At 36.0% G+C, this 13,812-nt stretch overlaps 1 protein-coding gene across 1 annotated transcript in view; it reads right to left on the bottom strand.

The window, feature by feature from the left end:
- Positions 1–1,159: 1,159 nt before the first annotated feature.
- The window catches only part of GAL3ST1 (galactose-3-O-sulfotransferase 1), a 33,641-nt gene continuing 20,988 nt past the window's right edge, over positions 1,160–13,812 (bottom strand). The window contains exons 2-3 of the mRNA XM_072415263.1: positions 13,054–13,187; positions 1,160–7,884 (exon numbers count right to left, since the gene is read on the bottom strand). Of these exons, the coding sequence (XP_072271364.1) occupies positions 6,729–7,884; positions 13,054–13,184 (1,287 nt within the window). The 5' untranslated portion in view covers positions 13,185–13,187 and the 3' untranslated portion in view covers positions 1,160–6,728. The remainder of the gene's footprint in view (positions 7,885–13,053; positions 13,188–13,812) is intronic.

The raw sequence follows: 13,812 nt of genomic DNA, 5'->3' as shown, positions 1-13,812 counted from the left end.
ATCAGCTTTTCTCTTTGTCACTACTTCTTTTTGGCAGCACATTTACTTATTGGCTACTTGTACTACTCCTTCTGGTCATACTTAAGCACTGCTCTACAGGTTTTGAAAGTACACAGCTTGCATTTAAAAATTGTTAAATTAATGCTTATATGTTGTAATGATGAGTCAAAATGTTCACCTAATAAATGTATACTATAGTAATACTAATAAAATTCTAAATGACAAAACAGCCAGTGCTAGAATGCGTTATATACTTACTCTGGGTATTAGTGCCACTGTAGTGATAAGAACTACCTAGCTCTGCAGTGAAGTCCATGCACAGAACTGGAGAGGACTGATCTTCACTATGACAGCCTCTGCCCATCTATCATTATCATGATGGAATTAACAAAAAATACCAAGGAGGCAACAAACAGCATGATTCTGCTGTAATGCTTTAGGGTTACCCTCAAATTAATATTTTTATTATGTTCTACAATTGGTGGATTTTGGAAGGTTTTATTAATCAAAGGTGCTTTTAACACTTGTGTATGAAAATGCTTTTATGGCAATGAATACAACATATTTTTAATGGGAAAGAATGCAGTTTCACATAGTCATTATAGTGCACTCTAAAAATATTGTACAGCAGAAGATTACAAATGATACAGTAATAAAAGTAGTTAGAAAAAAAAGCTAAAACAAGTTGAATTTCATTACAGATCTATGAAATAAATGCAATGAACAATAAATAGAGCAGTGTACATGTGTGTAGTATGAGCACCAGACTGGTAAATAAACATTCACAGGATACTTAATGAATAATAAAAAATGAGATTTCATAAAATAATTCAGTATCCACAGTTACAAATGATTAGTAATATTATTCTGAGTTTTAACAATACTAATAAGTGACTCTTAAACATGAAATGTTTTTTTAACTTTTATGCTAATATTTCTCTGATTGTAGATAATTGCATTGAACATTTAACTGTCTTGATTTAATTTTTTTTCCTTTATATCACAAAGCATCATCTGACAAATTGCTTGTAAAATAGGTAAATCAAATACTAACTAATAACTAAGTCATCCCAAATCAGGCATTTCAGTTTTAGTTTAATTATCTCCTGGCTTACAAATACCTTGGGGGCATTAAGGTGTCTATTTACAAAGCAGTAACTTTTTATTATTATTATTATTATTATTAAACAGGATTTATATAGCGCCAACATATTACGCAGCGCTGTACATTAAATAGGGATTGAAAATGACAGGGAGGGGGTCGAGGAGAGAGTTGGTGCTCAGGTAATCGGTGAGTCTTTTGTAGACAAGGCGTTCAAGAAGTTTGGAGACATATGGGAGAAGGGAGATAGGACGGTAGTTAGAGGGTAGGGAGGGGTCCAGTGAGGGTTTCTTTAGGATAGGGATAGAACTCTGACATTAACTAAAACATTATCTGATGGAGAATCTTCCAGGTCCATGTCTTTTAAAGGCAGTGATTCTCCACCAGTGAGTGTTTTGGTGAATGTCAGATTCATAGCTTTATAAATAGACCTCCAAGTCTCTACAAATAAAATACAGACAAATCTAGCAGGTAAGGTGACTTCTAATAGCAGGACCTGGTGAGAATGAGACCTTTATTTACTCATCTATAGAATTTACCCATAACTGGAATTCCAGGTTTTAGTGGACTTTACCTCTAACGTTACTGCTCAACAATAAAAACACTGTACTTGGATTTTCACACACAAGCAGATCTATATCCAATTTTGCACTCCACTGAATGGTCTGATTAGTTTTCTGATCTTTTCCCTGCCAGAGACTAACATCACAGGTTCATATGGTAAGCATATAGCTGGAAAGTGCTTACCATGTGTCATTCACTGCAGGTTCTATTCTGAATGATGAAGCAACTCCACCAGATTTACACATTTTGTTACTCCTGGCCAAGGGAAAAAAAATCCCCAGCCCAGATTTGTCTACATCCAAACGAAAGCCAAAAAAATTGTAATTAATGATTGGTCAACTGTTGAATTCACTGCACATTCTCTTCAATTTTTAATAAATTGTAATTGAACATTGGCCTGTGTGTACCAGGCCTGGCATTCAATGACGTGTTGCCTGTGCTAACTGCACATCCCCAGCTAGGTTAATGAGCATCATCTATCTCATACGATGTAAGGCATCAGAGAGGGGCTTACGTTTCCCAAAGCAAGTAAGAAGTAGACAAAATATTGAATAATTGATTAGAATATAAGAACACCAGTGTGATTTTTACCAACCATGATATGTGTAGGAATGCTAGAATAAATAGTTTAAAAGTTTAGTTTAATAAATTCTCATAGCTGAAAACAATGTCAAAGTAGTAGCCCCAAAAACCAAAGTAGTAGGAACATATGTAAGGTATATATTTATTTATATATATATAAATATTCTTGCCACTATAAATTGGGGCTGTCCTCTTAGGAGTGGGAAACCCCTAATGCCCCTGATTTTTAGTATGCCTTGTTAAGATAAAGGAAATAAAGAAATCTAATTTTAAAAAAGTTGTCGTAAGGCAGAAGCCAAAAGACGTTGCTGTTCCTAGATTTGTGACACATTATTCCACTTTTTGCTGCCTTAGGGTGCGGAAAAAAACATTTTTTATATCTTTTTGGATTGATGTGTAAAACCTGCACAGGGTTACTGTCTGTTTTAGCATTTCCCCTCACCAAATAGGATTTGTAAAAATGCATTTTTTATACCATAGGAATTTTTACTGTTTAAAAACAACTGATGGAATGTAAGCAAATGATGGGATGGAGTTGGTTTGCTATGGAAGATGTTTTTAACACTAAAACAAATTGTAAGGTAATGCTGCATTCACAATCCCAAAGTGACAAGCCAACCTGGGACCCATTTCTGCAAGCGTACTTTGTATCTTGAAACATGTTTGAATGCAGTTCACCAACATTATCTAACAGTATCTATCTAAACCTTTTTTTACAAATGTAAACATTTTTTATGTGCCTACCTTACTGCACAGATAGACATTTAATCAGATTTATTTATAAAGGAAAAAAGCAGTGTGCAAAGTGGCACAAATCTGCGACAACAAATCAGAATATTTCTTTGCTGTTGTAACTACAGTTAAATGAATCTAATAGGTCCACTTATGCATTTTTAGAAGACATGTTCACTTTTTGGAAACAAATGACGTCCTAATAAAGCGTGTCAAACCCATCATTTGTTTCCTGCATGCTAACATCCCAAAAACTTGAATAGGGTGTTGCGTCTACAGTAAGAGGAAGCCAAGGCAGCCTCGGACCAGATTTACCAGCTAGGTTTCAGAGCTGTGACCACAGCCACCATAGAAGGTAATTAAAGTCCTCTGGGTAAAGATGATAAGGTTTAATTATTAATATTGAAGAGGATACATAGAGGGCTGTGGAGATTTTTTTTCAAACAGTGAAAGTGAGTTTTATTCAGGCTGCAGTAATGCTGGGAGTTGCTAACAAAAGTGCATACACTTAGATAACAGTGTCCAAGGGAAAGAACAAAGTATAACCACTCATAAAATCACATAGAGCTTAGTTACCAAGGAGGGATCTTCTCCATAGCTTGTGTCATCTGCAAAAACACAGGGTTTTTTTCTGGGTTTTTCATTATACACCTGTATTAGTCAACACAGCCTACTATAAAAACGACTCCCATAGTAATTTATTTCCATAGAGTGAAAGTCAAATTTGCTTAACATTGCTTGCTCAGTTTCAAATAATTGTGTATAGTATGTAAAAAAAAAACAAACAAAGGCAGATTGAACAAACATAAGATTCCACAGAAGCTTTCTAACTCTTACTGTTTACTCTGGGCATAAGGAAGCTTTTATAATAGATAACTTTTATTTTCAAGAAAGGCCAACATACAGGGTAACAGAATGGAATTAATAGTTAGTGAATGCTTATAAAAAAAGGTTTTGTATGTGTTACAAATACTAACTAAATTAAATATTTATGTGGAGCCTGCAATTGTTTTTTGGTGCAGTTTGGTGTCAGTCAAATATCTACTTTTAAAATACTTTTAAATTACTTGTAGAAGATAAAAAGCATTACCTATGCTATTTATTTGGACACTAAGATTTCCAAGTATACTGTACAATAAAAAAAAAAACAGTAAAAACATTCACAGTATGTTATTTCATCATATAATAACAAGTTTAAAATACAAACTTATTATGGATGTCAGTCATAGAACACAAAACATTGTTTACACACTAGTGGTAAAATACTTAATCTATACTGTGTACAGTAAATGTATATTTCAAGTCCTATATAATGGCTGTGCAAACGTTTACAATGTACTAGTCAGTGCTAGTTTTACCCTATTGTAGAGTATATTATTTGTTTTGTTGAATATATATATATATAATGTGTGTGTGTGTGTGTGTGTGTGTGTGTGTGTGTGTGTGTGTGTGATCCAGTACTGGATTTATTGTTTTATATCCCTAAAAATGGTTGTGAAGGGACTGTTTGTTTATCTTTCACTCTTTCAGTTTCTCTCCATGCTCTTTGTTAGTGATAAAGTGTGAAATACCTACTTTTTAAAATTCCTATCCTGATCACATAAACACCACAACAATACTATTGAGATACACGGTAGTATTACTACTGATAAATGCAATACTTGAACTGTTCCCCTTACCCAAGTCTACAGTAACTCAGAGTCTGTTGATAAGCATAATCCCTCCATGTTCCAGCTGTGCTATCCTATTATAAAAAAATGGAAATATTCTGGTGACTGAGATCCCCATTGTGAAGAGGAACAAGGAGGATCAATGTCTCAGTGTCTTTTGACATCAGGTCTTATCAGTGCTGTTCTCATACCTTGCTTAGTCATTATTTATTTTATTTTATTTGTTTTAGCTCATTCTGTCTTGCCACAATACATTTCATAATGTTCTTTCTTTAGAGGGATAGATACAAAAATGTAAGCATGCATCAAAAAGTAAAGCAGCATGCAGATAGCTGCCTTTCATATTGGCAACGTTGAAGAATGTTATGTTAGCATTAAAATGGATTCCTGAGGCAACAAGGGCTTCCTAAGCTTCTGCATAGGCACTCCCCCTAATAAGCAATATACAGGGTATATCTCATCAAAGTATTAATATTATTATTAATAAATATATCAAATATCAATAAATATATGAACACATTGACAAGTTGAATAATAATATTCATGTTCAATGGTGTGTTTCTGATCTCTGAACGCAATATACATAGTTTAAATCTAAACCTCAGGCAAACAGCAAAATACACAGTTTAAAAAGTGGCATGGGAGATGTTTACCAACAAAATAATTACTTTTCTGAAATTTCCTGAAAATCTGAAATTTCCATAGCTCTACCAGACAGTACAGCCAGGCTGGTGACCTCACATTTCTTAGTTACCAAAAAGCAATGAAGCTAAGCAACCTCCCTGCCTGCAATTGGACAGAGAAGGAGCAACAATAATTCACCTATCTACTTGCCCTTCCTGCAAGTTTGTTTCTTATTAGTACATGTAATGTTTTTGAATCTATATCTGGAGTTTAGCTTTAAGGAGTTAGTAAGAAACAGTAAGAATAGTAATAATCTCTAAATGCATTCATAACCTCCAACCAGCATGCCTACAAACAATATTAATAAGTCACAAGCCAGCAGCCTACACACATGTATGTTTCTATTTTCATTTGAAAAAGCCACAACTGGCAAATAATTTCTAATTTTTTTAAGCACCTTAAAACAGCCAGCTGCATGTACTAGTGTGAACATTCTATCACGCAGTGTTGTACTATCCCAGCAGCCAAATACTCAGTGAACACACATTTGGTGAGAGGTGGTGCACACTCACTAGTTCTGTCCCTGCGATAACCCAGGAGTCAAATAATGACCAAGAGGACAAACAAACATTCGGACAGTAGTTCCATAAACCAGGTTACAAATATTCAATTTCGATTTTCTTGATGAGCTGTCCTTTAGGGAATGTTTTACACAACTAAACAAACATGGAATGATTAACTATTAAAAGAGGTCTCTGTATTCAAAGGGAGTAAACTAAAACCTTTGTTATAATCCATACTGGGTGACAGTGCTTTCTGGTCCGATTACTAAGAAGAAAAGTGCCAATAAAAAATTTGTTTTAGTACTTCATTATTTGCATTACATACTAAATAAAACTGTATGATTTATATATTATTGTGCTAATTTTGGACTCACAGATGGAAGTCCTCAAAACAGAAATAAATAATGATTAGTTGCAAAACTGTGAAAGTGAAAGAACAAGGGTTTTTAAAGAAATATATTGAAACATAGGACTAGGGGCATCATACATGTTCACAATGATACATTTTCCACCCCATTATTAATAATAATTCTAGAGGATTTCATAAAGGTGATCCTAATGAACCCCAAAAGGCTGGCTGCCTTTACATGTCAGAACTTTAAATACAGAACATTTACTGACACAATTCAAGAGGGAAAATTACAGTTAATGATTTTCTAATTGTTTCATCTCTACAAAAATATCCTGTATAGATACTGTTCATGACAGCAGCATTTGCCTTTCTGAAAATACTGATTCTAGGAAAATACTTGAAAAAACAAAAAAAAAACTCCATCACGCTCTCACAATCTCTTCAGTCAGTTAAACGACCTGGTGTTTATCCAGATAACATCTTGTCCCTATCTGTCTTTGTAATGTCTTGTTAGGACACAATCTATTACCACATCAGTGTCACCAGTTTAGCAATGCCCTAATATTACCCCAGAGTCTTGTGACCCAAAGATCTGCTCCTAGCCGGCTCATGTACTGTATTTCAGGAGTCAGCATACTTCGGCACAGCTTCCTGTGCTGGGGCATAATGTTCTTTTTTAAATTATATCCTTGTATAGATGCTTGTCCCAGAGGCTGCCAGGGTTGCAGGCCAGACTCTTTGATCTTATTGGCATCTACTGGGCCTCCTCCTGCAATACATTCCTGCTTCAGTTCTTCGTTCCTTCTCCTCAGTTGTTTCACATCATTTTTCATTCTCTCCATCCCATATTCTTCTACCTTCTTCCAAAAAGTGGTATTGAAATGTTGATAAATAAGTAAGTCAAGTGCATTCCACTGCTCTGCCAACTGGTACATCTCTGAGCTTAGACGTGAGCTACTTGAGTCTTTACGAGCATTTAATTTAAAATAAAGTACATCATCCATTTCCCAACACATCAACTCACGCAACAGCAACAACGACTCATCAAAATATTCTAAAAGCATGACCAATTGAAATCGATTATCGAGCTCCTCCAACAAATCTTTTACTCTAGGGTCTCCCACATCGATTTCATTATCAAAACCTAGGTCAAAGGTCAACAGGTTACGTAGATAGTGTGAATTAAATCCACTGGAATCGTAGTAACTGAGGGGACTTTGTAGGAAAGCATCCATCTTTTGTTCACTTCCTGATCCTGGCAGCGTCCATGTTAATGGTACCACACGGGCAAAGTACTGGAATGAGGATTCGAAAAGCAGGGCTGGATTGCGAAGAATAGTGACGAAGGTTGTATCCTGAGGCATGAGAAGGCTTACTTCAGAATGCCGGTAGCGCATATGATTGCAGATGATATTAAAGCACATGCCAGGCTGGTAGCCCTCAACCTTCCAGCGCTGAAAATAGCTTGGATACTCAAAGTCATTGCGCCCACGGGGGAAGGCAAAATGAAGATTGTGCTTCTCTCCATAGCGGAATAGAATGTTAAGGATTGTGCTGCTCCCTGTTTTGTGGGTTTTCAGAAACATAAGGTTGTGCCGTGGTACACAGTGCTGTGAAGAGCCAGAACTAGAATTGGCTTCATGGAGATTGGAGTCAGAAATTGAAGATGACTGACAACGGAAGGAGACTGGGTTTCTGCAAAGAAAAAATAAATGTTATATTGTTATAAGATCATTTTTTTACAAACAAGTGAGGCGTACTTATTCATTTACACATATGTATATGTATTTGTTGTCAAAAGCATTTATAGATTAAAAAAATGGAAGCACAAATGTGTTTAATGAATTTTAGGTTTGTTATCACTCTGATTGGTAATCCCGTGCTGTGCACCATCGCAGTATCAAACACTTTATTCTGTCCAGCGATGTCACTTGCATTAGCAAGGAGAACTAATAAGTTGCAGCAGCCCCTGCTTCACTTAGGCCTGATGTATTTTATCAGCATCCCCAGCATACACACACCAAAGCTGCGCACAGCAGAAGGGGATTTCTTTCCTGTGCTGCCATTGGCTGCTGGGACTTTATAGCCTCTCTGCCTGATATTTGCTGCTGGTGTGTTATTTCAGTAAATTTAATGTTGCTGACCTTGCCTGTTTTTGACCCTGTGAGTGTATGCTGCCTGGACTGACATTTTTCCTATGACCCTGACTCTGCTTTTATCTTGCCCTTGTGCACCTCATTTGGTGGATTGATTCCTCCTAAATGACCTCTGGCTCAGTATTCTGGACTTATCTCTGTTGGAATCTTGGTACTGCTTTCCTTGTGCACAGACGTTCTGGGGGCAACCGTGTGCTGGGAAACGCAACCAGTCTCCCAAGGCTAAGCAGGGCTTGTTATAGGTGATGAGTGCGGCATTAGATTGGAGGACTGGTGTCTGGCGGGTACTGGTGCTGGGCCAGCGCTTTGCAGCTCCACCATTTGTCGTCCACTCTTTGTCCGCTTTTATTTACCGAGCACCATGGAATATATCAACAAGTAAACACGTTACTTCATATGATGCAGTCATCACATGAAGTTATCCACTTAGAAATCCTACACTTCCTTGGATGACTAACTACTGAAATGACTGAAGGATTAATGCGTGGCTTACCTTGTAATTTCATAGCAAAAAAAGATTATTAGAAGTAGTCAAAGCAATAAACAGGAGAGCTATTGTGGAAATATTTGTGCAAAACTGTCTATTGTAATATGAATCTATTTATGAAACAGGGAATCAGACATTCCATCAAACAGTCTTCATATGAATCTTCCAGGTCCAAGAGTTTCAGTGGCAGCAAATGATTCCCACCAGGGAATGTCAGATTCTTGGCTTTATAAAGAGCCTTTGGTATTATGATACATGCAATATTTAAATTTGTGGTGTTAATAGGATTTTTCTTAGGTTTGAAAATGAAAGTCCAATGGGAGTTTTTTCTGAACGGGAAGCGGTCATCAGTGCAACAATTTTACATTAATAACAAGAACAATGTGACATTCATTTGCAGTGCTCTCAAGCTGCCAGGGATGTGCCACATAAAATCTGAATGATGACAATATTACACAATGATTTTGGGATGCTATTATATACCTCAAGGTAACAAATTAGAAACAAGCTGAAATTTACACTGGTTGTTTTCAGTTTTACACACGTACTGGTAGCTACATTTGGTAAAATGTGGTGGTTACCTTGTTTGTAAATAACAATAATAATATATTAAAAATACTTATATTACAGTAGTGATACAAACATATGCAACACTGCCTTGATATGACAACTGATAAATTGATGATAAATGATAAATTACTAGTTTGTAAAGTTTGCAGATAACACTAAATAAGCTCTAGAACAGCTATTCTCAAACCTGTTACATCTGAGTAAACCTTGAACTATTTTTGTAGCTCTCTCTGAACACCTGCTAAAACCAGTTTATTGGGGGTCATTGGGGAAGAAAAGTCTTCTAAGTTGGTGGACAGTGAAAAGAATGAGCCCCCTTACAGTGGTGGCTAGAATACCTCCTTTAGAGATAACTAAAACATCATGCAGCTGGCTCTACCAAGTGGCCCCAGAAATATAAAGGCATCATCAAGTTGGAGGTCAATCAGCCACAGTTCTAGTAACCCCTAGTTACCCCGGAACGAACTCAGAGAACTCTGGAGTTCCACAGAACCCTGGTTGGCAACGGCTGCTCTAGACTCTCACAAGTAGCATTGGTTCCTTGTACCCTGGTGTTGATATCAGCGGAACTTTTAAGCTGTTCTGTTTGTTACAATTATAGCTTGTGTTTATATAATTATTATAGTTTCAATTTAAACTGACAAATGTTTTTACTGAGAGTGACTGTTCCTTTGTAAGCTTTAATATGTCACTAACAAAAGGCAACTGTAAAGAAATTTTAAAGGCACCATCAAAAAATAATAGTAAATAAACACAATACAAACATACAAATTAACAAATATCTAAGCTTGTATCTATAAAAGGTGGAGAATAAACTCTTTGTTGTATGAATTTATCCCACCAGTTAGACTTCCTTCCACAGAAGACTTAATTTCTAATTGTAAACAGCCAGAGGCAGCAAATGTTCTATGACAAGGTGATTGTGGATTAATGTATGCGAGGTACATCTCGAAAACATCAGTGCAATACATAGGACATGCACCATGTACCCATGCCCCCTCCTTAACACCCCTATATAATTTTAAGTAGAACAATATATATATATATAATATAGACAAATAAAATATTTAGAGTTTTAAATATTATATATATTTTTGAATGTGTGTGTGTTTTAACTCTCAGTTATTTTATCTTTTTTATTAGATTTGCTTCCGTCTCTGCACACCTCTTGTGACACGAGTATTTCAGGACTGATGTGTTAATCAAACTCTGCCATTTGTTTGTGTAGAATGCTCCCCTAATGATGTAACACCTATTCTCTTAGATTGTAAGCTCTTCTGAACAGGGTCCTCTCCTCCTCCTGTGTCATTGCTTGTATCTGTCTGTCATTTGCAACCCTTATTTAATGTATAGTGCTACTTAGAATGTTGGCACTAAAAAAAATACGATAAAAATAGAAATATTTTTTTCATATGTGCTTAGTGAGATGGGGCGTCACAACACAAGGGGGCCAAAGGTGACAGCAAAGCAAATGGAGATGTTGGACACAGAAGGAACATTTTTGCAAAATCAAAAAATTGTGGTACACATTAGAGGGTATACGGGGGGTATTAGGGGGTATCGTGAGCATGTGTTTTTCAATGGAAGACAAAGAAATAAATTCAAAACAACTACCCCCATCTGCCCCACTATGTAATGAGCGGAAGGAGTGAAATGCTGAAACCACTGGGTTTACTTGCTCTTTAACAGGTGAATAGAACAACAGAGAGATAATATGAAAGGTAAGTTGGCCAAGAAGTTGGCAGTGGGCAAATAAAAGTAAAGTATGTCATTTTGTATATGTAGTCTTTCTATAATATAGAAGGACTGTAACAAAAAAAATGGTGTGCATACACCTGCTAAAATGTCTTTATTGTATCCTTATTGATGACATATGTCACTGTGATTTAAAAATGTAATGCTACATACTCTATGTCGGAAACATTTCTTTGCACAGCTTATCTGATTCCTCCTACTATTGTATATACAAATATAACAATACAAAAATGTAGGCAGTGTTCTTAAATGACCTTTGATGGTTTCAAAAACCACCAACAGAAAGTCATAGCTGAAAGAGGTAAAGTTTAGCAGCATGGTGAACAAACAAAAAAGAAAATGAATGTGGTTTGTTTAGAAAGCGAAAAGTGATTTGTACAGTGCAATACTTGTTGGCAATAATTTCAGACTGTTCCAACTAATACATTGGTGAGAAATAACTTGGTCACATTGGGTCACTGCCCCATGCATTGTGTATTGAAAAGACTCTATTGTACTAAATAATGACTAATACCAGGTACAAAGCTTGGCAAAGTCAACAAAGTTTAATGGATGAATTACTTTTTAAATACTTTTCTGGCCAAGTTAATATTCTAAGTCACAATAGTAAAATAATCACCTTTTATAACGAGTATTTATTACCTATGGTATCACAATAAACTAGCACAGCATCGTAACATGCCGAGTTCAAGTTTTATTTAGTGCTCTTTATACACCATAAATGATCTAATGCCGTGTATATGACATTTGAATAGAACAATAGATATGTGAAAATACAGAGCTTAGGTTGACACTACATTAAAAAAAGTTTGTTGTTTGTTTGACGTAATGGGCCTGATGTATTAGAGCTCTCCAAGACTGGAGAGGATAGACTATCATGGGAAATCCAGCAAACATGGAATGTATTTCATAAAATCATTTGCTATGATTTGGCAAATGTTTTCAACCCTGAACTAGATTAATTCCAGGTTTGCTGGATCACACAGGTTCACCCATTATAGTTTATCTTTTCCAGTCTTGGGGAGCTTTAATAAATCGAGGCCATAATGTGTGTAAATCCTAGCAATTAACTTATTTTAATATTTACTGAAATATTTTTCAAAAAAGTGTTTTGTGAAAACTGTTTATTAAGTACAAAAAATACCTTTTGATGCTGCCTGTAACCCAATGATCTGATACTTTTCTGTGCTCTCTGCCTCAGCTGACTGTTATCCGTAATATAAAAAAAATAGGGGGGGGGGGGAATGTCCTGCAGTCCTAGCACCTTTTCTGTCCTAGGGTAAAAACCTTGTTCATCACACTGTGAGTGAGAACTGTTCCCCTACGATGGGAATTAATGAAAAAAAAAGAAAACTTAACGAAAAAAAAAAAGATGCAATTATATATCACACCCTTTAACACCTAATAACTTCCTAATAGACAAAAGTATTAACAAACTATAGGAAAACTTCACGTTATTTAAAAAGTACTAAAACTTACAACAGTAATATAGTTCTATTTAGAACCTTTAACCCATTACCCTGCTGTCTAAAATTCAAACTCCTTGCAAGTACAAAGGACACAAGTAAAGTGCTGCACAGACGGAAGGGTTCTGTTGCTTGAAATGAGTGCTGTACACATCACTGTTCTGTTTTTTGGAGGGGGAAGTGGAGGGGATGAGCTAGTGGCACCCTGCTGTGCTTCCTTCATTGGAAAGTAAAGGACAGTTTAATAAATGATCTTGGGGTACCGATATACACACATAAATTTTCACTTGAGATAAAGAGACATAGCTTAAGACTCTGCAATGAAATTTTTCATAACCATTTAGGGGTTTTAAGGGATTTTTTCCCAACAAAAATGGAGGTCCAATTAATACAACAGTATTTAAATCATACATGCAAGGAGATGACTTACTCTGTACTGCTAAGACTTAGAGGTGGAGCTGCGTAGGAGTACAACAGAATCAAAAAACTGGTGAAGAGGGTTCCCAAGACCAAGCCTTTCCATACTGACCGGCAAAGTTTGCCCTGGGCCTGTGCACACATCCTCTGCAAAACAAACACCATAAACAATGATCAAATAAATTACAAACATATACAAAATAACAGTAATGTGACATTTCTGTATATATATATATATATATATAATTACATTATTAATAACATCATTTGAACAGGTACAACAAACAGTCCTCAGCCACAAAAGTCTGCTGAATCTGCCTGCATTGCACAATTTAAAACCTAGACTAATGGAAAGTTCCTGTAAGCAATAGGTGTGAATGTAATCCTTTTTATTATGTACAGAATGTTGTTTTCTATTTTAGGCCACCTATTGCAGGGCAAATGTAACAATTTTGCAAATCCTATTGATTAGAATGTGTTGCCTATTATGACATATTATTGCAAGGATTTTCTGTTGAATATAAGCTGTACAGAGTGCAATATATTCTAATATATGTTGAAGAAAAAATGGCCCTAATTCATCAAGCGGAATCGGATGATCGCTCGTGCATTCGTATTCGCGATCCGAAATCGTACGCCGTTGCGCTATTCAGTAACTTAAAAAGCTCGCGGCCGGAGCCGCGCATCTCCGGCAGCTTTACACTGGCAAGCTTGCATTAAAAGTCACTGTTCCCCTAAAAAATCATTCTTTTTAATGGCACACATATTACCC

This window comes from Pyxicephalus adspersus, chromosome 6 (genome assembly GCF_032062135.1).
Source record: "Pyxicephalus adspersus chromosome 6, UCB_Pads_2.0, whole genome shotgun sequence".
NCBI classification, from domain to species: Eukaryota; Metazoa; Chordata; class Amphibia; order Anura; family Pyxicephalidae; genus Pyxicephalus; species Pyxicephalus adspersus.
The sequence above is the reverse complement of the archived record's forward strand: the minus strand, read 5'-3'. Positions and strand labels throughout refer to the sequence as shown.